The 26,229-nt window shown below is 39.5% G+C and overlaps 1 protein-coding gene across 1 annotated transcript in view; it reads left to right on the forward strand.

The window, feature by feature from the left end:
• Window positions 1-2,877: 2,877 nt before the first annotated feature.
• LRP12 (LDL receptor related protein 12) overlaps window positions 2,878-26,229 on the forward strand; it is a 49,315-nt gene continuing 25,963 nt past the window's right edge. The window contains exon 1 of the mRNA XM_064706333.1: window positions 2,878-3,202. Within this exon, the coding sequence (XP_064562403.1) occupies window positions 3,124-3,202 (79 nt within the window). The 5' untranslated portion in view covers window positions 2,878-3,123. The remainder of the gene's footprint in view (window positions 3,203-26,229) is intronic.

Below are 26,229 nucleotides of genomic sequence, written 5' to 3' on the forward strand. Positions count from 1 at the left end.
TGCATTTAGTAGGAAGTAAAATGAAACTGAAGTGACTATACCTAACTGATCAGTAAAAACATAATAATGTTGCAAAGAAAAGTACAGGAGGAAAAAAAATCATATGCTGATATTGTCAGTGCCTGACAATTCTTGCTGAAGCTGCCTCAGTAACTTCATGTGCCAACCTAAAGCATCAGACAGAAGAATAACTGCCTGTAACAGCAATCTTGATTTGGTTCAAGGTGAAGCATGTGTGCTTTCTTTTATCTTCACCTGCCTTCAAATACAAAAGAAAGATGCTGTCAACATCTGTGCCAGCATTTAAAATTATTCCTAGTAATAAACTTCTATTAGTCATCTTCAGATAACAGCACAGAGAAAAATCCAAACAAAAATGCAGCCATGATTAGAATTTCACGTACATAAAGTTATGACTGTGATTTACAACATACTTTTCAGGCATAGGAGTAACGATATTCTCCCAAAACATCAAAGAGATTAAGAAAGCTCTCAGCAGAGACCAAAAAGAGTAGCAAAAAATGCCAAAAATTAATAAGACTTTTTATTTGGCTAGGAAAGAAGTTTGTAGATGTGGTGGACCTACTAAGGGCATTGTGTGAGTAGATGTTGGTGACATCCTGAGTGTTTTATCAGGACTTCCCTGGACTTAGAAGATACAGCTCATTTCATATGCAGGCAAAGTGCTCCTGCAGTTCTGTTGGTTTTTTTTTAATGGTGAGATTTTGGTATCTCACCATTAATTTGCCAAGCTCATTTAGGACTGTACTGAGGCAAGGCTATTTTGCATATTAGTCTTCACTCTGCATCTTTAAGAAGGATGTTGGAATTAAGCCCCTGATGCCAGGGGTAGATGCTCTGCTCTCTGTCATGAATCATCAACCTGGGTACATGGTAAAGCGTAGCCACTTGTTTGTGGAGTAGGCTGAAAGAAGTTTTGCCAACAGAGATATTTGAGTTGTTTAGAATTGCATGTATTCTTAAAAGATAATTAGTGTTGTCTTCTTTTTTATGCAACTAAAATCTATGGAAAGAGAATCATATCACACCTCTGTTTCAGCTGTAATTACTGTGGAAGGGTTAGAAGTCCCTGCATGTTCATAGGTTTTGTGTGGTGTCTGTTCATAAAAGCAGTAATGCCTCTCTCAGAAGCTACAGACCAGACCTCCTGAGCATCCCTTCAGTGCCCCCTTGTTAATAATTAAAAACAAATAAGAAATGGGATAGAGTGTATGAAATAAAGACTACCTGAGGTTTCACTGAAGAAGTTAGCCAGACTTGTGAGTAAAAAGAAACCTAAAAGATTGTTGGCCAAGCTACTGTGAATGCTTTACATATTTTTATAAAACTATAGGCTGTGTATTCTTCTTCCATGAAATGCTAATTTTGTGTGCAAAATCACGGCTTTGGAGAGATGAACACTCATACATTCAAACAGTGAGTAAAGGCCAATGTACTGAAGACCAATCCATTAAGAACTGTTAAATGCAATGATGCCACCTCAGGGTGTTTCTGGACCACAACTTCCCAGACCTGGAAAGAATTCATGCTTGGCTGGTTTCCCTTCCTTCTTTCATGGCAATTATTAATGCTGAATTTTCATCCCAATGCTCACCCTTAAACAAACATCTCCTCCTTTTCAAATGAGACATCCCCCAACATATTTCTCTTCCTTCCCAAATAGATGGGGATTTGGAAACAAATGCAGGAGAAATCACAGTACAATAAATGAAGGAAAGTGACATCAAGTTGTGACAGAAAAAGTTACTGTGTACTAGGAAACATTTCTTCACAGAAAGGCTTGTCAGGCACTGTAACAGGCAAGTAATTGACTCTCCATTCCTGGAGGTATTTAAAGGATTTGTAGATGTGGCATGTGGGCACATGGTTTAGTAGTGGACTTGGCAATGCTATATTTACAGTTGAACTCAATGATTTTAAGGGTGTTTTCCAACCAAAATGATTTCATGATTCTATAAAAAACTGAGATGAATGAGAAGAATAGCATGGAGTACTCTCCATAGCAATGACCATTTGTGGAGCAAGAACTCCGATCTGACTCAACACGTCTGCTTTCAAGGCGTAGCTGTAAAGCCTTACCAAAGTAAGTTTTGCTTTTCTCGGGAATGGCAATACTTTGTTATTCCAAACAAATGGTTCTAGTGGAACAGGGTCAATAAACACTTCTCACGGTCTGCAATAGGCACGGCAAAATTAAAGCAAAACATCAAAATTGTCCTGTGAATCCCTCTTGCTTTTGACAACAGGTAACTATGCAGCAGGAAAACAGGAACTGTAATCGAACAGGAAGTGTCACAAGGAATTTATATGGGGTCCATAATTTTGCATGTACAATTGTGCTTTTTGTGCTCCCACGGTAATTTTTCGGTCTCACTGCTGAAATGCAGATTTGGAGGTCAGAAGCACAGCAGCCGCCAGCTGCCAGAGTACCCCTGTGCTTTACAGACTGCGCTTGGATTCAGGCAGTTTTAGTCAGGGCGGAGAGCCAGGGCACTCAAACACGCACTGGGGTGTCCCGTGTGGGCCGGGGATCGGCGCTGCTCAGCAGCCGGCACATTCACCCTCCCTCCTCCGGATGCGCCCCCAACCCCCGCGGCTGGCGGCGGCTGCCTCGCTGGGACGGGGCGAGCCAAAACTCGGCGGCTGCTACCCCGACGGGGTGGGAGGGGAGGGAGGAGGTGCCGAAGGAGGAGCCGGAGGAGCGGGCAGGGCGGCGCTGCGCCGAGCGCCGCGGCTTGGGCCCGCCCCCGCCGTCTGGGGGCCGCCGCTCCGCCCCGCTCGCCCGCCCGGCCCGCGGCTGCCGGGAGCGGCTCCATGCGCTCGTGCCGGCAGTGCGCAGCCGCGGCGGAGCCCAGCCGGGAGGAGGAAGCGGCGCGCGGGGAGGGAGGCCGAGGCCGGCGGCGGTGGCGGCTCATGGCTCGGCGGACGGGCGGGCGGCCGAGGCGTGCGGGCCGCTAGCGCTCCCCGAGGCGGCGGCTCCGGCGGGCGAGGGGGCGAGGCGCCGCCGGCCCCTCCTGCGGCGGCGGCGGCAGCTCCGGCTCCGTGTCGGGGGCGCGGCGGTGGCAGCTCCGGCTCCGCGCCGCCTCCCCGCGGGCGGGTGTTATGGCCCCTTGGGGGAGCGCAGAGGGCTCCCCGGCTTGGAGGTCAGCGCAACTCCTGCTCCTCGTCGTCTCCTGCTGCGGTAGGTACCGGGCAGTGACGCCGCCTGTCCGCCGCCGGCTCGCGGGCCGGGAGGCGGCCGCGGGGGAGGGGGAACAAAGCGGCCTTTCTCCCGGCCGGCCGCGGCGGGGTCCCTGGAGCCGCTCAGGACCGCCGCCACGGCCGGCTGCTGTCCCCGTACTTCCCTGCTCTGCCCCCAGCCCCGTCTCCTCCTTCGAACTCGACTGCTCCAAAATACGCTCCGGGGGTTTTTGTTTGTTTTGTTTGGGGGTTTTTGTGTGTTGTTAATTTATTTATTTATTATTTGTGGGGATGGACGGAAATCTCCTCTGGGAAGTCCTTAAAACTGCGGCCGGGATTCTGGGATTTGGCCCAGCTGCCCCGGGCTTGTTCTCCCGCAGATGTGCGGTGCCGGGAACTCCGGAGTTGGCGCGGGGCCGCACAAACAAGCCAGCCCCAAATCCTCTGAGTCACGAGTAATCGCTGCCTGTGGATAATAGGGATGGATGCTTGGGAGATGTTCCACGTCCGGCCGGGACGGACGAGGCCTGGTGTCGGGGCAGGGCGGCCCCTCCGGGCCGCGGAGTCGGGGGCTGGCACTGGTGATGAGTTTGTGACACATCAGCACAGGCCTGCAAGACCTTCCAGGGACCTTTGCTTCTGCTCAGCCTATCCGCAGTTCATACCCGAAGAGGATTTCATTCCTGGAAATAAACCCATCTTTAAAGCAGAACTGCTAATGAAAAATATTTGTGTAAATGTACTGAGGTTGGTTTTTACAGTGTAAAGGTGGCCCAGTAACACATGACGGATCAAAAACACAGATGCTTGACAAAGAGAGTAGTCTCACGTTTTCTCAGGGAGTTGTGTTTGTTTTATGAAGTGGAGCATAGGTTGTGTCCATGGGCCTCCAGCAGGAGAAGCAGCCTTTGGCACAGAGCTGGGCATGTGCCTTGCCCTGAGGAGGACAGCAACAAGGGCTCTGCTTCAGCAGTTCCTGAAGTAGATGCCTTTGCCCTAAACAAACGATTGAACATCAGAAATTGGAATCTCTTTCACTGTTAAAAAAGCAAGCTTGTATTTGGAACATCAAGATAGTTCAGATTTGCCTTTGCAAAGTGTTATGTCCAGCACATGCCTGTGCTGTAACAATCAGTCCAAACTCTAAAAATGTAGATATACTACATAACCTTGTAGGATTGTTTACCATTTCATATTTACGTGAGTAGAAGAGTAAGGAAGGTTTCTTCAGACAGAGCTACAGCTATGCCAGTACCTGTAACCAAATAGATACACTGGTAAAGTTTAATTTTTGAGTGGGTATATTTGCATGAACAAAGTGGGGTACTGACTAGTCTTAAATGCATATTAAGTAAAGCAAAAGAATTTCATGTCAAAAGGTAAACTACAAACACAACTGAAAGGGAGTCAGCTAATGGTGGAGCAGGAAGCGGTAGCAAAAATATCAAGTTTCGATATATTAAGCTGTTCTTCTGTTTGCATACTTAATATACTTAAAAAATTAATTCCTGTGAAAAGATTTTTTAACAAACTCAGTGTTCTGGTTTTATTATATTCATCACAGAATTGAAATTAAAAGTCAAAATTATAAGTGTGATATTCCTCATCAGCCTGACCTAAGTAAAAAGTTTTGAACTGTGATACTGTAACTTAGGTGTTACTGTCAGCATTTCCCTTACAAAAACTTAAATCACAAGCATAATCTTTTGTTAGATAGAAACCAACCAAATTAAATTTTTTCTGGATAATGCTATTCATAGACCTTTAATGAAGACTTTTGAAAGTTCAGCCAAGAAGGCTTCATAAGTTTCTTCTGCCTTGCTAAGAAACACATCCCCATCCATTAGTGCCGCTTCCAGGAAGGAGAAGGTGCTTCTGATTTTGATCAGCATGCTGTGTCACTTCATCCTCATGAGGAATTAGTTTCTCTTAACAGGTTTTGTTAAAAATGTCCTAAGTTCTGACCAGTTTTACTGCTCAAAGGAAAGGAGCTTTATCGTCCCTAGGCTATAGTATCTGAAACAAAAGCAAGCATTTATTGTGTAGCTTTCTCTAGCTTTCTCTTTGATTTCAGCCATTTATTTATTTTGAGAGAAAAAAGTGAGACTGGGAGCTATGTCCTATTAAAGCATTTTGACTTCCTGTACAACTGCTTTTTGCTCTTCCAAACTGATTTAGTATTGACATGAATTTGATCGAGACTGCTGTCAGCATAGCTCTGGACTGTAATGTTGATGCTGAGCAGAGCCTTGCAGGTATCATTATGTTAAGGCTTTGAATGCAGTAGGCAGTACCCAAGGTAAATTCATGCTTGGGAAAGCAATGGTGCATCACTTCAGTTGCCTTCCATTATGTAGTTGCACAGCTAAAATGTCTAGAATTTTCTGCTAATTAAAATACTAAATTCACCAAGGTTGTTATGTGGGCATTGAGCTCTCCAGAGAATGTTTCTGTTTCCCTGTAGTTGGTGAATTTTCAAACCTTCTTTCTGATGATGACTGTAATTATAAAAATTTGAGAAGGAGGAATACTGATGAGTGAAATATTGGAATAGCACTGACTAACATGAATTACAGCTTGGTAGGGCATTGGGCAACAGTATTTTTTGGTTTATATTTCCAGCCTTCCTGTTGGCCTTGAGAGTTTTATATCCAAGAAGTAATTGATTTTATGTGTCTCTATATAATCCTGGCCTAGCTTTTACTGGGACAAATATTAAGGCATTTCTGCTTATCTCAAAGGCCATAACAGTTATCTGAGTTTAAAATAGAACCATATGTTGTGCAAGTAATTATTTTAGGGGAAAAAATACTGCTTTAGAAATCAGTCCTGTTCTTGAGGGAAGTATTTTTCAAACCAAAGTTCCATGATTGATCAGCTGTAAATTAAGTAAATCTTGGAATCATAGAATCGTGTAGGTGAGAATAGACCTTCAAGATCATAGAATCCAACTGCAAATCCAGCACTGCCAAGTCCATCACTAAACCACGTCCCTGAATGACACATCTACATGTGTTTGAAGTACCTCCAGGGATGCAGATCTTATTTCTTTTTTTTGCTGTAACACGAGCTTCAGTTAGAGAATTGAATTTGTAATGTTACCACTTTGTTTGATTTTTATTTAACTCTTGACAGGATGGTGGTTCATATCTGATTGTACTGCGATGGGGCACTTTTAGGAACAGTTTGTGAGGGATTGGTGTTCAGAGCAGAGGCTGAGTTATGAAAACTCTCTGAGCTGGTATAGTGCAGAAGTTAGGACATGCCTTCCTTTGGAATTGAGTCTGGAAACATGGATATTTGGCTTCTTCAGCTTTCTGGAAATCCAAACTTTATATAGTCTTGACTATATTTGTCACCCAGATATATTAATTTGAATTTCTGTCACAGTGAGCAGAAGACTATGGGCAATTTCTATTAAGTTTTGTACAGTTGGTAGCAGTCAGTGCAGCGGTACAGTAGATGAATCTCCCTGCTTCTGACTTCCAGGTGTAAATGTTAGTCAAAAAATATTTACAGTAATAGGACAGGGACACTAAAAGAGTTCCAAGGTAGAAATGGCATCAGAGAAGGTCAGTCTTAATTATCCTTATCTCTAGGTTGGTCTTTGGTTTGGTGGGTTCCCTTGGAAGCACTAATGACTGAACATTAGTAGAGATCATAAAGGAATTATTCCCCAAAATTGTGATTGAAACAATGTTTTATGTTAGACTACTGAGACTACAGTGCTACTGATATTATTTTACCCTGTTAAAGAAAAACACCTATATCAGCTTTAAAACATTTAATTTTGGATTAGAACCATTCCAGGTTTCTGTACTACAGATGTTGCTGGAAGTGATAACTATACTGTGTATATAACTCATACTTCATTTGGTTCTTAGGGAAGATAAGTAGAATTGTCATAAAAGTTCACTTGTCAGGACCCAAACTTTACCTGCATGTCAGTTTGTTAATGATGGTGTGAATGAGGAAGAATAAATAGTTTTTTGGGTTCATTCACCTTGTTTGAAATAACAGCCTGAATCATGTAAGCCATTAAAGTCTGCCAGCCAGTTTATTCAATTTTCCAAAGAAGTTGAACTCTAAAGCCAGAACAGACTGTCCTAAAGGAATCACTTGACTTAATAAATTATTATATCTTAAACTCTTGACTTTCAGTCTTTAGTGATATTTTGTGATATACTGAACAGATATTTTGCTAAGCTGTAAATCTTATTATTGGCAAAACCACTGCATTTAATTTATTAGAACAGTTTTGTAGTCCTTTAAGAGAACGTGTTCTAATTTTAACGCTGTAGAAATTTGTTGTCTAATAAGTTAATCATATGTCAACTTGTTCAAGTACATACACATTCAACTGACTGTTCAGAGCCAATATTGCATCTATAGTCAAAATGTCTATAAGGTTCATGTGGATAATATTTAAAGCAACTTTCATTCAAGGGGAGAAAAAAAAACATATCTTAAACAACGTCATAGCAAAAAGTTTGAAAATTGAATATAAGGTAGTTGGTGTAATTGTTATTATGCAGTAAATGAGAATACTGTCAGCCAGAGAAAGAGCAGAAGTGTACTTGTAACCAGAATCATGACAGAAGCCATCTGACTCCATTCCTGTCATCAGAGCAGAGCATGTAATGAGGATGGCTTTTTCATCTGTTCTGTCACTGCTAGGAGAGGAAGAGCTCTATTGCATTGGTGTTGGAAGGACCCTACAGGTGAACTTACTTGATTCATTTACTTCAGTCACTGCTGTTTTAATATCAAATAGATGTAAATTGTATCAGTATTATTTTCAGCTAAGCACTAAATATTTATTGTTTTGTACTTGGTCTGGCTAAAACTTAAAATTATTATCAGTGTTGTGATTTGTTAGCAGATCTCAAATTTTTAAACTTTGTGCCTTTGGTATATTAGGTACATTCCTTCACGCAAAATATACCTTTGACCAAATTCCTCAAGTTTCCCAAGGTGTAGACATTATTTCCATACTTACTAAGTATAATTCACTAATTTCCTTACAGGTTTTTGAAAAATTAATGGGTACTGTTTGTACTGTGTAAATAGTGTGGTTTTGTTTTGTTAGATGTCTCTTCATTTTCTAGTTTTAGTGTTCCATTTATACTGTCCCAGATAGTTAATGATTATGTTAAAATACTGGAACAGCTGAGATATCTAGCTAGGCAGTAATTGAGAGAGTGTGATTTGTTGACACCCTGGGATGTTTTTAGCTTGTATGCATTTCAGAATTACTAGCTGTGGTGTTTTTGCAGTGCCAGTTATTACTTGAGGTGTTTGTTGGTTGGCAAAATTGAGCCTCCATAGTTTACATGGTTTTAAGAAAACACTGAGTACCAGTGCATTGGGTACTAAAACATTTGGTTGTAGATTTGAGTTCCTGTGTTTATCCCCCCAGTAGAAATAAATGCTCAGACTGGTTTATAGTAGGCTGTATGATACCATACTCTGAAGTATTGAGAAGTATTTGTGTTGTTCTGTGTTACTTTTTTGTTCCCTATACTTGATTTTTTGATGCAGTTGTTACTTCACTGATGATTCATTATGCAAAGCTTTACAATTGCTTTGAAATATACACTATTGATTCTTGTGAGTATCTAAGTTAAAACTACTGAATTCAGCATAATTGGCAGATCAGTGCAAACACTTCAAAAACGCCCTAATCTAAGTTGTGGTTCGGACTTGTTTCTCTGAACAGCTGCTTTAAATTTGGATATACTGTTAACTTTTGATACATTGTAATCATGGTAGTGGTGTCTTCTTATCAAGGCTAGCATATTTAATAGCTATGTACTAGATTTCTTTTTCCTGCTATTCTATTTGACACTGAATTTTAGGTTATGAGGGAATTTCTGCATATCTTTCTCAGCTATTTAGTGAGGAGCAACTTTTTGTAACTAGTCAGGAAGTTAGCAAGCAAAATTAGAGCCTCCCCAAAATTAAGAAAGCTGACAAGTAGAGCAAGTTTCAAAGGGGGGAAGGGAGTCACACAAAACAGTTTGGTTTAGTACCTTGAATCAAGGTGGTCTCTCACTTAAGCATCTTGTGAGTTTTGGTACTTACAGGACTTTCCCAGATACATTTATTTGGTCGCGGAATTTTTTGTTGTGCAAGAAAGCTCAATGTGGTTACACTCAGTAAATCATAAATTCCGCAAAGCAATGAAAGTGAACTAGTGAACTCTCCTGGGCACTGTTTCTCTGTGAGGGGAAAGTACATTTGAACTAATATACATTGAAACTGCATGTTTCACCCATGTGATTGTGTGTAATTCATGACTACCCTTTGCTTAACCTTGCAGATGTTTCCTCTGTGAAGTGGAAGCCCCTGGGACTGGCTGTGGGTAACCAGAGCAGACATGCAAAGTCAGTTGTAGCCATATAACAGTAGAGTGATCCTCTAACAAGCAGTGTGAGCGCACTTTGGCACGTAGTAAAAGTGTCTGTAATGAAGTTCCTTGTATTTAAAAGTTAAGAAAAAAATTAGTCTGCTAGAGAGTCCTGTATCTTGGTTTTATTACTCCAGCTTTGTATGCATGTATTGGGAGATAGAGATAAGTCCCTCTGTAAGTACAGAAGGATTGTGAGAATAGTTACTTTGTGGAAAAAATAATATTTTCTTCTAATTTATATCTAGTGTTACTAGAAGTAATTTTGTTCTAGTCAATAGTGTATCTTGAAAATTTAATGATGCTACTCATTTAAGGAGCTGCTGCTTTAGAAAGAACTTTTCAATAACTGAAGGCAAGCAGTGTACCACAGAAAAATGAAATCTTGTTTGATGTGCCTTGTAGTGGGAAGGCGCACACATTCATATGCTCTGACTTCTTGATTTTAGCTGTATATGAATTTTCATAAGACTTTGCTTAATATCTTTTTTCCTATACTTCACAAAGTGTATTATCATTCAATGAATTAGTATTCTCTGGTAGGGTGTTTTCCTTCTAGAAAATTGTATGGAATAGCTCAAATAAAAGCTTCCATTGGGGATATTGTAGTAACTAGGGCTGAGATAATGAATACGTCACATGCAGTAAACAAATCCATATATATGTGCTTCTCTTATCACATAGATTTAAATGGAGAATTTAACCTTCCCTTTCTTTATTTCCTGCACATAGAGTTCAACAGAGTAATTTTCAAACAGAGATTCATTTTAGAGTCCTAATTAACGTGGATTTTTTGTTTGTAATATTGTTGTATTTACTTATAGTAAATACAACAATATTACAAACAAAAAAAGCACCTTCATTTTACCAAAGAATTGCATTTTTCCATTTGCTGTCTTCTAGAGAAGTGCTTAGGAAGAGTGCAGAGGGATTTAACTCAAAATGTGTGTTTAAACAACTTTGAAATATTTGTAGCTGGAGTTGAGAGAAGACATTTTTTCCAATTTTTAGTTTTTTAAAGGTATGGAGGAAGAACATATGTCCTTTCCATGATCTAAACATCAGTTAAAGTTACCTGAGAGAGATGTCTACTCCTAAGTCAGGAAGATGAATGACATCAGACACATGACTCTTGATCACAGCAACTTGCAGCTGGAAGCACTGACGGGGATGGATTTGGGTGATTGTATAATTAGCAGAAATAGCTTCCTTGTCAGGGCACCTCCCATTTGTCATGTTTCCTATCGAAAGGTACTGAACAAGCAGTCGATTCCATGGCTAAAGTTCAGCTGGTGTCTGTGGTTGGAGAGATTCATGATGACAGAAGAGCTGGCATGGCAAGGGAGGGAAAGATTGGGATATCTTGTCAAGGCACATTCACAGCTAAAGGTGGCAGAAATGTTTTTCAGAGTGGAATAGGAGGCCAAGATGTCTACAAGAACAGCTGTTTTGTAAGAGGTTGGGCAAATAGAGGGAAGGAAAGGAACCATTCTTTTATTTTGAGGGTATTATGGTGCCTGAGTGAGCATCTAATCAGTCTAAAAGGTTACTCTTATGGGCAAGGAAAGAAAAGGTTTTGAATGCAGAAAGAGCTTGGAAATTGCTTGAGATCTTGATCTCTGGCTGTCCAAGTATTCTCAGGCAGAGGGGTATTACAGGAACATTAGATTCCTGCATTTGACCTGTACTTTAGCAAATAAGTGAATAAACAACTAGTAGAGATCTTTGAACATTTTGTAATTCAGCAAATGGTTTTTGTCAATATTTTTAAGCTTCCATTTTTGTGATCCCTTTTCTGGCTGCTACTGGCATTTGGCATTTCTGCACTCCAGCAGCTTTACTGGAGGATGTGCCTGGGAGCTGCATGTTTATAGAGTCCAGCTACTAATAACCTACCTCCCTGTTGTTGCTCATCCAGCTAATGCTGTTTCCAGTGCCTGTTGCCTAGGTGTCGTGTAGTTTGTCTCACTTCAATTCCAGATTTTAAATTATCTGTTGTGTCTGTCATCTATGCATACAGTAACAAAGCCTCAGTGGATTCACAGTTCTCATGCACATGACAATCCAATATTCCACAGCTGAGAGATAATGTTACTAACTTCTTTTTAGGTCCTCAATACTAGCTTTCCAGTTTTCCTCATCTGTTGTGGAAATGTGGGATAGTACAGAGGCCATTTGCCTTTACACTGTAGATGAGTAAGGCCTGAGGGAAAGAACTATACCTTTGTTGTCTTGCCATACTGAGGAGCAGAGTCCACTTTCCCCACTGTCACTTGGAATTGCAAAGCTTGTGTGAAGAGCTGTAGTGGGCTGATTCTGACTGAATACCAGGCACCCACAAAAGCCACTCTTTAGCTCCCTTCTTCAACTGGACAGGGTAGAGAATGTATAACAAAGGGCTGATGGGTTGAGATAAGGTCCTTAAGAGAGCTCACTCACCAAATATGGTCATAGACCAGACTCGAGTTAGAGATATTAACTGCATTTAACAAAATTAGAGCAGGAAAATGAGAAGTAAAAACAGACCTTAAAACAACATCCCCCACCGTTCCCTCTTTATTAGCTCTACCTCATCTCAACCAGTGGCACAGGAAGACAGGGAATAGGGTTTAGGTCAGTTCATCCCTGCTGCTGCTCAGGGAGAGGAGTCCTCCTTCTGCTTCAGGATAGGGCTCCTTGCACGAGAGACAGTTCTCCATGAACTTCTCCACTTCTCCACAGGCAATAGTGGGAACTGCTGCATCATGGGCCATTCTTCATTGGGGTGCAGTCCTTAAAGAGCAGCCTACTCCAGCCTGGATTCCCCACAGGGTCACAAGTCCTAGCAGGAAACCTTCTCCAGTGTGAGCTTCTCTCTTCATGGGGTTGCAGATCACTGCCAGGAGCCTGCTCCAGCATGGGCCTCCCATGGTGTCACAGACTCCTCTGAACATCCACCTGCTGCAGTGTGGGTCTCCTCCAGCGGTGCAGGTGGATCTCTGCATCCCTGTGCTCCTCCATGGGCTGCAGGGGCACAGCTGCCTCACCCCGGGCTGGCTGCACCGTGATCTGCTGAGGAATCTCCTGGCTCCTGGACACAGTGGAAGCTTCCAGCAGATCTTGGGGAAAGCCAACTCCTGTAACCAACCCCCTGCTACCAAAACTTGGCCATGTAAACCCAATATAGGTGCTTTTAAGGTTCATGAGGAGTTTTCCTGGAATAAGCAATCCTAATCGTGCAGATTAGTAGGAGCAGCAGTGCAACTGTCCTACACAGTGATGACATCCTTGAAGTCAAATCTGCCCAGAGAGTAAAGTTAAAGTCATTGCTGAGGAGTCCTCACTCCTACAGAACAGAAAGTTTTATTGGGGCTTGATAGTGACTGTTTTTGAATTAATATCTTGAAATATTCAGCTGTACATCAGTCTTAAATGTTACATAACAGCATGAGAGCCAGGAATATGTATGTGAAAATTAGGTTAATAGGTCTGTGTTTGACTTCCTTTCACTAGTTTTCTGAAACCATCTGTATTTTGAAGCTTTACAAAGGAGGTCTATCTGAAGTCTGAGATAGCAGTTTCAAGTGTTGGTCGTGAAGGAATTCGGCATAAAATATGAAAGTTTTCAGAAATGATTGATGATTAAAATAAAGCTGAATTTAAGATTTTAATCTGAAGTCTTACTGACCATACTGCACATTTGAGAGCCAATAAAGTGCTCAAAGTATCTAATTTGAAATAAACATGTGCAGTTTTTCAGGCATGTGTGTTGCTCAACTAAAATGATCACATCAAACAATTTTTTTTGAGGGAGATGAGTTAATGTGGTTGCAAGGAGGTCTGAACTAGCTTTAAACTTGTTTGAATGTGGTGTATAAATTACTGAACATAAGGATCATGGCGTTAGATTCTTACTAAGCAGCTCCTTTATGCCTGTACAGAAATACATTGTACTTTGATGTATTTTTGAAGTGTCTTGATGATACTTAAATTTATTTAGACAGGTAATCAGAGTTTGATTTGCACTTTATAGAGTTCCATTGTCCTGGGAGTGCTTTTCTCCCAGATCTGGAAATCTGCTCTTAAACAGGAATGATATGTACTTAAATTAGCAATATACTTCATTATATAAAGGCAGATAAATAGGAATTTGAACGTGTAGGCATTATGTCTGACATTGATCTTGTACTTGTCACCATACTGTGTCACATTTTTTGCTATTTTAAAATACAGTGCCTCCCTTTAAAAAGGCCGTAGGAGCAAGTGCTGAATTTTGTTATCAGGTTGGCTTTTAATAGAGTGAAATGTATGTAAAATGAAAGTATTTTTTTACCCTTTATTTTACAGCTGAATTAATGCATTGAGGCCTCCTCTTCCAGCTACATTTCCTAAAAAGGAAAACCATAACTGTTGGAACCTTAGAACTGCTCAGATGCAGAATAAAGTATCACCTGTTGAGGCATTTAAAAAACCCAAAGCATTTGTGACACCTATACAGTGGTGAGGACAAGGGCAGACAGAAATGCCATCAGTGTGGCTGCCTTTAGGCACAGTAAGCCTAACCAGTTACCTTCCGGGGACTGAACCAGCTCAAGTACTTTGAATGAATACACAAATGTCGTGAGAAATCCCTAACACTGATAATGGCAGATGCCATCTAAAAGTTACCATGTAGTGTCAGTTCTTAGCCTCTGAGTACTTCTGTAGATGATACAGAAAGAAAGGGGAGTAAATAGTCAAGTGGATAACAAGCAGAGTGAAGTATAAACAGTGTAACAATTTGCAAGTATGCTGTCTTCACAACATCTGCTTTATCACAAATAAGCCTTACTCTTCAGTTTTGTAATCTCTATCAATTTGAAATTTCTCCCTCATTGTAGAAAGTTGTATATGTATCTACCATCAATAACAGATGAAGAATGAAAAACTCTGGTACAATGAAATATTCCATGTTTTCTTTATACTTGTTTCCCAGAACTGAACCTGTTCTTGAGATACCCTTTTTGTTTCTCAAAGAGCCAACACACAGCAAAGCCAATGCCCTTAAACTGTGACTTACTATTATTATTCATTAGACAAAGTTACCAGTAAGGAATTGTAAGGGATGTAATCTGCTTTCATCAATGCAAAAGTGTAACAGTGCTTTTCATGTGCATTGAAAAGACTCTGCATCCAAAAGAATACAACTGCCTGTCAAGTTTGGTAAATGGTATTAACATAAGAAAGTAATGTATTTTTCACTTAGCTCTTTTCCCAAAGCATTCTTCATCTCTTTCTTCAAAAAAACACACTTTTTTTTTCTTTTTTTTTTTTTTCAGTCTTACACAGGTTGAATGAGTGTCCCAACAAATGGCTGTTGTTTCTTTCCCTAGCTGGCTGTTAACTTCTCATGTGATCTCTCTTTATAAAGGAGTATGTATGTACCTAGTGGTGACTTGCTGGTACTGAGCTTTCTTCTCAAAAATAGGCTTACTCCAAAAGCATCCTATAAACTTCACTTACATGTGAAATTACTGTGCTCCAAGATGTGACACAGTTGGTAGCAAACCTTCAGTAAATATTTTTGTTTTGATATATTCTTTGCATAATCTTCTAAAAGCCCTTTACTATCTAAATAAAGTTTAATTATTAAAATAGACTAATACTGACAGTATTCCTGTAAAGTATGTTGAGCAAGGTAGAAATGAAGCACAGAAAATACGTAGCTGTTTCATGGTTGTGTGTGCATAGAGTTTGTTGCTCCACATTTCTGATCCTATACTGTGCGAGTGAACCGGGGAATCTTGATTTGGTGTAATTTAAGGCAGAGTCAGTGTGGGAAAAGACAGGCTTATTAAAGGAATGCGAGGCAACAGGAGCATGACTTAATGATCTGAACTCCTCTGCAGAGAAATCTCAATTCTCAGTGTAGGAAGATTAGTCTGGCCCTTAGAGGGAAGATAGAGAATGAAGAGTTGTCCTAAATTATTTAAATGCCAACAGCATCCTTCTGGGAAATACCCAGTTGCTGAGTTTTGTTATGGAAGTGGAAATAGGTTACTTTCAGAGCAGTGTCTGTTCTACTTTATTTAAAATTCCAGCTCTTGTCTGGTTTTACAGTTGTTACTAACAACTGATTTCCTCTCATCTGCTTGTTAGAAACACAGTCTATTGTATAGTTCAGCTGTGTTTAAGTGAGTGGATGCAGAGTGCTTTAAGAGTTCTAGTGATGATCTGCTGCTGCCGCTTAAAGAGCTCCTTCAGACCACAAACATTTTCTTGGAAGCAGAGGTAGAACATTCTTTATCATGGATTACTGTATTCTTTGTGGAATCTGTTACACTTAGTAACAAATCAACAATGAATCCCTATATGTTGGAATACATATAGAAATGTTTTGCCAAACGTAGAAATAGACCAAAGTGTTTGGAAGTTGTGGGGAGTGTGCAGATATGCACAGCTGAGTGATCCACAGGAAGTGAAGCTTGAATGGATAGTTAAATTGTTGGGTAACAGTGAATATACTCAAACAACTGAAGTGTCTCTTGGAGGATGAGGTGAACTGGATGGACAAAGGAGCAAGCAGTTATTACGTAACTTGACATTCAGTCGTCTGGTGTTTATCAGAATTCTGCTTGTCAGGGTTATCCACAGAGAGAGTTAATTTTTTTTTTAATATTATCCCATATATTTTAATAAGTTCTTTTTAGGAAGCTGGATTGCAGAAAGAAATAGTTGTTTTAAAATACCCTTAGGAAGTTGATGACTTGTGTAAACAAGTAGTGAGAATGTTTTTTGATCAAGAAAAGCATAGATCTGAACAGCTTGTGTCAAAGAGGTGAGGTGTAGTAGGTGTAGGGATAGCATACTGGAAGGTAATTATAAATATGAATGTAAGGGTATATGGTGATAAGCATTTTGGAAATACCTGTTAGATGGCATTCTCTTCTCCAAGGTGTTCATTCCTCTTACTATGTTTAAACCTCACTTCCTATTTGTGCTTTTGTCGTTGGAAGCCTGCCCTAGAGCAAATGTGTGTGTGTTTGTTTGTTTGTGTGTGTGTGTGTTTGTTATTCCTGGCTGCCTGCTCCCCCCCCCAGGAACTGATGGATGGTTTGGCAAGTTTCTTTGAACCTCCTTTCCTAGTTCTGCTGGTGGGATAGGCATGTGGGTGAACCTGAGAACAGGAGTATTAGAAATGGGCAGCCTCACGCTGGCCTTGTTGAAGCTGAGGGAGATGATATGGTTCTAAGTACAGCTGTGTTTCAGTGAAAGGAGGAAGCTTATTTCTTTGTCATTCATCTCCATAGGCTTTTCCGTGAAAAAGGGAGAGTGGGCCAATTCACACCTCTGTAAACCTATTTCAGCTATCTGACTCCTGAAAACCTCTTTGCTCTTTTGAATTGCAGTGAAATTGCCTCTAAAACATGATGGTTCAGTGTGCAATGTACCACCATATTTGAGTTAATTTTACCCTGAAATAAACATGTAACATGAATTTTATAGATGTTTCCAATTCTTTGCAAAGCACTTTGATAAAAATTATGGTTCTGCTGCCCAGGACTACGTGGATGTAGTTGACAGACAGATGGGAATATCTGTGCATATTTAAGAAGGAAATCTGGATGGAGTTCAAATTTCATGTTACAGAAAAGAATGAAAGATTCTTGAAGGCTTAGAGCTACTGTAATGTAATAAAATTTGGGGGTTTGTGGCCAATAAAATGTGAGACTTTCTCTTACCAACTACTGAGAGTAGGCACAGAAAGTGCTTTTAGGGTCATACAAACAAGCCTTCATTTGTAAGCGGTGGCATCTGTGAGTAACTGTGATCCTTAAGTTTCTGTGACAAATACTTGATATGTGGAAAGCCAAAACCAGAATCCATATAGCAAATTACTTGTGTGTCTACTTAAACACAGTTATAGATTTTCAGGGGTAATTTGTGAGTCTCAGGAATGTAGTTTGATAGTAGAAAATTACGTACTTAAGTGTTTTGAAACAGTTTGTTGTGTTCTCTTCAACCAATGTTAGGTATACTATGGCTGTCTTGAGCTTGAGCGATACTCTACTGAACTGCAGTAGAGTACAGCTCAAACTGTCTATCCAGTGAGATGCTTATCTAGCTCTACAGAAAGGATTTTATTTTTCTTTATTTTGCAATTGTGGAGTCATCGTACTATCCAACACTCATGTTTGTAGTGACTAATAATAGAAGATTATATTTATCTTTTCTAACTACTGGGAACCCCCATGGCAAGAGGCTGTGGTACCCTGCAGTCCTGCGCAATAAGAGAAACAGTATTCTGGCTGTCAGAAGTGCACTTGTTTTTAGTGCATGTAAAGGTGGTAATGTTAACTGTGCTTATCTTAGAATTACTGTATTAGAAGTGTTTTCACGTACTCTCTCTTGTCTCTGTTACTACCTCCAGGACAATCAATGTAATTCAGGATTTCCAAACGTTTCCTGAAAGGGACAAGCCTTTCCCTTTGGTGCTCAGAATTTTGTACTTTTTTCTCAGTGACTTGGGAGAGAGCGGGAAGGTGAAGCGCAATGAGGGGATGGTTGTTAGTACAGGATAGCTGTGTGTCAGTTCTGTTTCACTTGGCTTTACTCTGTTGTTGTTCTGTATTTCTTTAGTCCCGATAGCTTTATCACTTATGAACATTACTCAAGGCTAGTCATTCTTTCCTTTGTGCTTCCCATCACCTGGGTAGTTCTGTCCATGGGAAACACAAAGTCATCATATGTGCTTTCTTTAACCCCACCTATCTCTGCTGTGCTTCCTGTAAAGCACAGCCATTTGATTATGTTTTGGAACATGGTGGGCTGAGATTTCCAGTTTTTACAGAGCAATGAGGTCTGTGGAGCAAGAGTTGTTTTTCTTGTTTGTGCAGTTCCTGACACAATAAAGCTATAATAATGAGAAAAGCTTATTTTACTGTTACAGGAAAAATAGCCATGCAGTGATATGTTACTGTATCATGAGCCAAGTAAAGAAAACTCCAAATTTATCACAAATTTATTTTGAAAATTTATTTCTAAGATACTCCGTGGTGTTTGAAATAAAACAAGTGTACTCATGCTCATGTGTGAGGTACAGCACCAGCATTATTCTTGCAGGACAAGAATCACAGGATTTATAGCAAATAGCATGGAAGGGAAGGAGGAAGAAAGGAAAAGATCTTTTCAAAGAGAGGGAGAGAATTTGGGTCTTAGTGATATGCATCTATTTGTCTATTGATTTAAAATTTTTTTGAATACATATAGACAGTTTCCAGACTTCTAAAAAATTATCCATGAGGCTCTCAGGACTTTCCTATTTGGAATCAATGACTTGAATTAATGCAGTAGCTGTAGTGGAGTTTTCTCAAACAAGAATATAGATCTTGCATAAAACACTGCAGACAAAATAATTTTTACTAAATCATAAATTTTATTCGCCATTTCCCTTATCATGTTTGCTTTGATGGATCAAGTCTATTTGAACAAAAGAATCTAGGATGCCCTGCACAGAATACTTTCATGGGTGCTGAGTGTATCCATTTAAGTATGTGCACACATGTTAATGTTAGGAGTATGCTTTAGCAATTTCAAGATCTGATTCTTATTTAAAGAAGCTACTAATCTGGGTAAAATCATGTCTTGCAGGCCATCTATCTTCTATTAATGTCTTGTCTTTTTTTACTTGTTGCCATTCACAGTAGGTTTTGAGGAATGCAGTATGTTATGACCATCAAGTTGTAGCAAGTTCATCTCTAATTCTTCCTGAGTCCTGAGGATATTTAATAAGCAGCACTGTTTAGACAACTCTAGAAAGTTAGTGTAGCTAATTAATAACCTTTCCTATCATAGCAATTGAAATTTCCCAGCTGACACTGTTAGAGCAAGAGCTGTGTCAATTCAATGGCTTTTCCGTAGTGAGAACAGAAGCTCCTGTGGTTGTCTTTAAACTCAGTGACATCTCCACGTCTGTCTGCTGTAACTAGAGTAGATCAAATAGCTCGTAATAAATAATGAAATTAATTTTGCACAAGGTTGTTTGCATGCGATTAACAAAAAGTATTGTTTCTCACATGTTGAAGGGACAGGGAAAAAAGGTGCATTGCCTTAGATGCAATGCACTCCCTTTCCCCCTTTGGTTGTGCCTTTTACACTGGGTGCACAATGGGTGCAGGGTTACACTGTGCAATGTTACTTCTACATTTTAATTAGTTCAGTGAAGCATTAACAAGGGACCAAGAGTATGTCTTGTGTTACTGGAAGGGAGCTGGGCAGACAGCGTGACACTTGGTTTAAGTTCAGTTTCAGTGTCAATAGATGCGTGGGGTCTAAAAACTCCAGGTACCACACTATGCATAAACAAGTCTGCACAAGTGTTTGCAAGGTCTGTAATTTCAGTGAACTTTTTCATACATTAAAGGAAATGAGTTTTCTTGGGAACTTTACAGTGCTTTTTAATTCTATCAGTAAGAAAACAAAACACATTAAAAAGTAAAAAAGTTGTCAAAATCAAAGTTCTATTTTTAGTAATAATAGGAAGAAGGAAAGAAAACAGTTTTATCTTTCAAGTGAGGATATTTTTCTTCGATGCAATAAACATGCAGTGTTTTTATGATTTTTATATTTGATATATGTGCAAAATGTGCTGTAAATGTACTGTTGCTTCATTGCCCTTCCTAGTAAACTGCTTGCTTTCAAGTCACTTATGCCACTGCATTCATCTGGGATGTGTTGTAATTAATTCTAACTTATTGTTACTGTCATAAAGGTGGAGTTAAAGCTCAGCAGCACTATACTACTGATTCCAGTATTCCCTGGTTTGCTCAGGCCAATGTTCCAAAAAGAATATAGCAGATCTGGAAATTACGGTTTGATTTCTCAATCCCTTATTTTTGCCTCTATCAGAACTATGAAATTTTCTCCTTGATCTCTGTCTGGATTGTGATATCTTCGACTTTCTGCTGAATAAAGGCTTGAAATAAATTGATGTTATAACTTTATTTTATTAATCCACTTAGAATTCTGAATATTGAAACTATTATTCTCTAGATGTATCTTAGGCCTTTTTTTTTTTGGCACATGACATGTAGGCTCACTAGTAAATGTGCAGCAGTAGAGCAGTGTTTTCCTTCTTTTCAAAAACCCTTGTGATTCTCCCCCACCCTCCAATATCAAGTACTCCTACACTATTTCAGTCTTTTTTGGAAAAAAAATCAGTTGTAAATTTGAGTCATACTGTAGTCTGGAACCAGAAGCTTGGATGTTTTGTGGGTTCCTGGTAGAGATTCATGGAGTAATAGGAGATTATATTTTCAAGCTTATAAGTTTTTGATGGTTGCAGTTATTATTTATGAATTATTATTTAATTTCTTCTGTTAGCATTTTTTTCAGGATGGCACAGGCCCAGATTGTGAGAGGAAAAGAGGATAACCAGCAGTATTTTATTTCAAGAATATAGGACCTGATGAAGTCCTTTTGTTAGCATCTAACTTGGGACAGAGTAGTGAAATCTTCTTTTTGTTTGTATATGGTTATGGGGTTTTGATTTAATTTTTTAAAATACAATACACCAGCTCTGCATAGCTTGTGTGCTAGCATTTGTTCCTGTACTTACAAAGAGTCAAGATGAGAAATAATTTAGCATGATGTAAAAACAAAACCAATTTTTTTCACTGCAGCCGTAATTTAAAGAAACCAGTAGGCAAAAGTACGAAGCATGTGAAGAGTATGAATCAAATTTGCATTGCTCTTCCCTCTACTGTATAAGCACTGTGCAGCCCACACATCAAAATTTTCCCCTAGTCTGGCACTTCTCAAATGTGACGTAGTTTAAATTCTGAAATGGGGTTTTAGAAAAGGATAGCTATAGCCATTGAACACGTACAAGTGGGCTAAGCAGTTCTTTCATAACTGTGTTTTAATATTTTAAATAGCTGTTTAAAATAGCTAGAAACTTGGGGTTTTTCTATTTTTTTAAGTAATATAGCAGTGGAAGTTTCCAAATAGGAGGGCAAAGTGTTAGATTCAAATTAGTGATAGGGTCTAATCAATTAAGAATAGGCTTCTAACCCTCATAATGGACATAGCTCATTTAAGGATGGGTAGGCAGTATGGTCTCTCTTGCTTCCCCTGCTAGTTTGGATCTACTCCTTTCTCCTCTGATTTCCTCACTTTTTTCATTGAGATTTAGTTGTAATTTAGGTGACTGAATTCACTGTTTGAATTGTTTGATTTTGGTTTAATAATCTGGGTTTTTTTCTACTCTGTCTGATGCAAAGTTAGATTACCACCTGAGAACATGTAGAGCCTTCAGGCAGTGGTCAGTCAGGTAACCTCCCTTATACCTGGCAGGGCAGAAGTCGGGTAGGGTGTGACATGAATAGAGCTACTTATGTACTTTAAATCAGGAATCTTGTTGAAGCTGAGCCAGTGTCTCCGCTAGATTTTCAATTTCCACTGCTTGCTGCCAAGTATATTAGAGCAGCCTATAAATAGTTTGTGGAATTTTTGACTGAGAATAAAAAATAATGTCAGGTTGTTTTCTGTCTCTGCCTTTTAAAACAACAACTGAGCAGCCTTAACTGTTTTGTTTTGGGGTTTTTTTTGTTCTGAAACTTTCACACAAAAATCCCACAGTCAAATCAGTTTAGCTGCTACTTTAAAAGTATGTATTTTAATGGTAGCAGACTCAAAATACAAAGAAGAGTGGAAAGTGACTTAGACACAAGAATGTGAATCATTTGTAGACTGCAGCATCTTCCAGATGTTTGCATGATGTTTCCTGATGGTGCTTTGGACTCTGTTTTGAGACTTAAGCGTCATCTGGATGGCAGCATGTATGTGAAATTTGTATTATGCTAACATCACAGATGATAGGGAATTTTATACAGTTTCTTATGTGTGTTGCAATGGCATTCACAAATGGTGTAATATTGGTGAATAATGTATGCAGTGCCTAGTGAATCCAGAATGAGAACTTGTGTAGTTTACCCTGAATGGCTTAGAGGCTGAGCTTATTCCTAAAATTGAGCTGGAGCCTCCCTGCAGCTGTGGTGAGTAGAGGACGTGCTTGGGGTTTGTCTTGGTGGATCCCACAGCCTGGCAAGAGGGGATTTGAGGAGCAAAACGAGTTATGCTGAAGACACAAGTTTGTGCTAGGTATGTTTCTAAAGGGTTTTTCTTGGACTAGATCTAGTGTGGCCCAGAAAACTCGGTATCCCTTACAAATAGGAGCATATTCTCTAAAAGAAATCCAGTTTACTGGTTCCAGGGCCCCAGTGTAATGTGCATGAAAGAACAGGAAGTGGAGCAGACCAGGACATGCAGAAACATGTCCCTTACCTGAAACAAAATACTAATATAGACAAATCCCACGTTCACACCATAAAACTATCAGGAATAAAGAATGTATTATGTTTTGGTAGAGAAACTAGTAGATTTGTAATTTGTAAATTCAAAGCATTTACTGATGTACAAACTTAGATTTTTAGAGTATGGATTGTAATAGTCAATTTTCTAAGAAAGAATGCAGACTTTTTTTAGATTTGGAGGTAATTACAATGTTAAGAAACGTGAAAGTAGGAGGACATTTGTCTTTGTAGATTTTTAGTTCGGTGTTACAAATCATGAAATATCATCATAGAATGGCCTGTGCTATTAAAGGACCGTCTATTTCACCTGCTGTAGGCAGGGGACTTTCCACTAGACCAGGTTGCTTTAGGCCCCATCCAACATGACCCTGAACACTTCCAGGGATGGGGCATTTTTATGGAGAGAATACATCTCTGTTCTTCACCAGCCTCACAGCAAAGAATTTCCTCCTGGTATCCAAACTAAGCCTGCTCTCTTTTGGTGTAGTCATTCCCCTTGTCCTGTCACTGCAGGCCCTCTCCAGCTCTCCTATAGGCCAGCTTTAGGCACTGAAGTAACCACAGCTGAATAACCACAGCTCTCACTCAGCCTTTCCTCACAGGAGAGGTGCTCCAGCCCTCTGATCACCTTTGTGGCCCTGCTTATGGCAATAAAAGTAGATGTGATGTTCATTCAAGTGCTGATTAACTTTTGAGCTTAGGCTTTTTAGAGCAAATGTGGATTTGGAAGCTTCATGACTGTTTTATTCATCAAAAAATAAATTAAGACCCGTTTTTCAAAAGTGTCATGCAATTACATGTTGTACAAAAAGTTCCTCGGAGAAAAGGAAAGGACAAGGTGAGAGAGTGATTAATAGAAGACAGTGTTAGACAAGTTTTGAATGTGCAGTGCAGACTTTCAGCAGCACCATTCCTATTATTTTGTACCCAGGAATAATTGTCTAAGCACGAAATGGTGGATACTGGTTGTTGCAAAAGGTAAAAAAAAAAAAGTCTAAAATTATTCCATTGCAGAATTGATCCTTTAGTTTTTGTCTTAGTTTACTGAATAAAGTTGCATCACAGTTGGTCTAAAATGAAAATGGTGCCACGTAAAATAATAGCATTGAGTACTGTAAGCAAATTCTGTGCTTTATCTGCTTTTACATTGAAATTGTATGTGCTTATTTCTGGATTGTGTATTGTTAAACATTTAAATAAGCACTGTTTCAGTATTGTTTCATCTGTTAGTCATTTTTATTCTTAATTAGAGAAATTACCTATGTCACTGTAGTGTTTGCATATACAACACTTTCTCATTTTTCTGAACATTGGCTTTCACTCTTAGAAATTTTAGATATATTAACTGTATCCTCTTTGTGGCAAGTGTTCTTCTGTTACTGGAACCTGCAATAAAGGTTGTCACTGTTGCTCTGCATGCCTTCAGTAGAAAATCCTGACTGATGCCTATATGGCAGTGTTTCTGTATATTTCATGTGTAATTTTATATTAAAATAAATGGTTGTTTAATCCATCCCTCACATAAAGGATACTTGGCATCTTGCTCCACATTTGAAATTGATTTACAAATCATCACCTGAAATTCTGATAGCTCCAGTACTTAACCCTAAGGAAATAAGGGGAAAAAAAAGTAAAACTAACTAGTTAATGCCAAACGGTTGATTTAAAAATAAATAATATAAAATTTATCAGTAACTCTTCTAGAGATTCCTCAGCTACACTGGAGATTATTGATCAGTTAATTCCTGAAAGTACTATCCCTTCAGTATCATCCCTTCTCATGATACTTTTTAAATTGCTTTCTGTGATGAGTTGCATGTTGCCCTTTGTCAAGGAAATAAGCAGCAGCTGGGTGTAGGACAAAAACTAATGATCAAAGTGCAATACACAATGTAAAAAGTCAGTGAAGACAGGAAAATATGAGATTACTGTGATTTGTGAATCTTATTCCAAGTAGTTGATCCAAATACATATTGGTGCACAAGCTAATTTTATTTCATGCATATATTTAATGGAAGGGATGTAGTGATTGCAAACTAAACCGTCAGAAGGCAGAAAATAGTAGAATGGTGGTACCTGTAAAAGCTGGGACAGGTATTGTAGAAATTTGGGAATGATCCTGCTAATTTGCATTTCTATTGGATCTGGAGATATTACAAATAGTTGCCTGACTTGAGTGGACTGTATGTTCTGAGCTGTGCTCCACCTTAGTTTCAAGCATTCCTGGTAGCAATAACTCCATATTTCACAGACTGTTCTGGGGGGGGGGGGGTAAGTTTCAAACTGATAGACTGTTCTTTTTTTTTTTTTCCCCTTTTGCTCCACTGTTTTCTTCACTTTCAGTTCCTTCACTCATGTAAATTGAAGTGCACATGTGCTCTTCCTGTCTTCTCAGGAAGAGAAAATTTGAATTTCTGTATTTTGATTTAGCAGTGGTTGGAGAACACATGGTGCACAAATAGAAAAGAAACTACAGGAGAAACTTAATTTTATAGACTGAGTTATAAATGAGGGAAAAACACATCTAGTCCTTTTTGCATGCTCATGTCCATCTGAGATTACAGAAAGTATTTCTTTCATTTGGTACTTTCAGTATACTGAATACTGATCCTTCTGCAGTGCAGGAGAGCTTGGCAGCAGTATGGCCATGTACCGATGCATGTGTAGCTTTTGGCTGTGGATACAGCTTTAAATTCCTTCAGCTGATGCATTTTATTCTAAATGCACATTAGTTTAACAAATATAAGGAAAGTGTTCAAGAGATGAGGTTGTAAATAATGGGTCAAAAGACTGAGAAGGCTCCTAACTGATTGGTTTTTTTGGCTCATTAAATGCAGGTGGCCCACGAGTAAGTAATTCAATAAAGTATTTTGGGTTACACACCAAACTAAGGCTTTTATCATAGAATGGTTTGTGTTGGAAGGAACCTTTATAGATCATGTAGTTTATCTGAAGAGTAGTAGTACTTGTTTTTCTGTTGGTCTTCCACCTGCCCTGCTCTGAGCTGTAACATCATAACCATGGATTAACCTTAGGCGTGGTAGGCAGGCAGTGGCCTTTGCCTCTTTTCTCCCGCAGGCTTGGCAGAGGAGCCTGACTGAGGCTCAGCAGGACACATGGCATCTTCAGTGGAAGCTTGTTTCTGTTTCTGCTCAGCTCTGCTTAGGTGTTTGCAGGAAATGGGCCACTGGCATAAAATGTGCTATCAAAAAGGGTCATTCCAAGAAGGCATCATAGATTTACCAGCTACAGTAATCTGTAGATGAAGAAGGTTATTTTTATTTTTTG

Source organism: Zonotrichia leucophrys, chromosome 2 (genome assembly GCF_028769735.1).
Source record: "Zonotrichia leucophrys gambelii isolate GWCS_2022_RI chromosome 2, RI_Zleu_2.0, whole genome shotgun sequence".
Lineage (NCBI taxonomy): Eukaryota > Metazoa > Chordata > Aves > Passeriformes > Passerellidae > Zonotrichia > Zonotrichia leucophrys.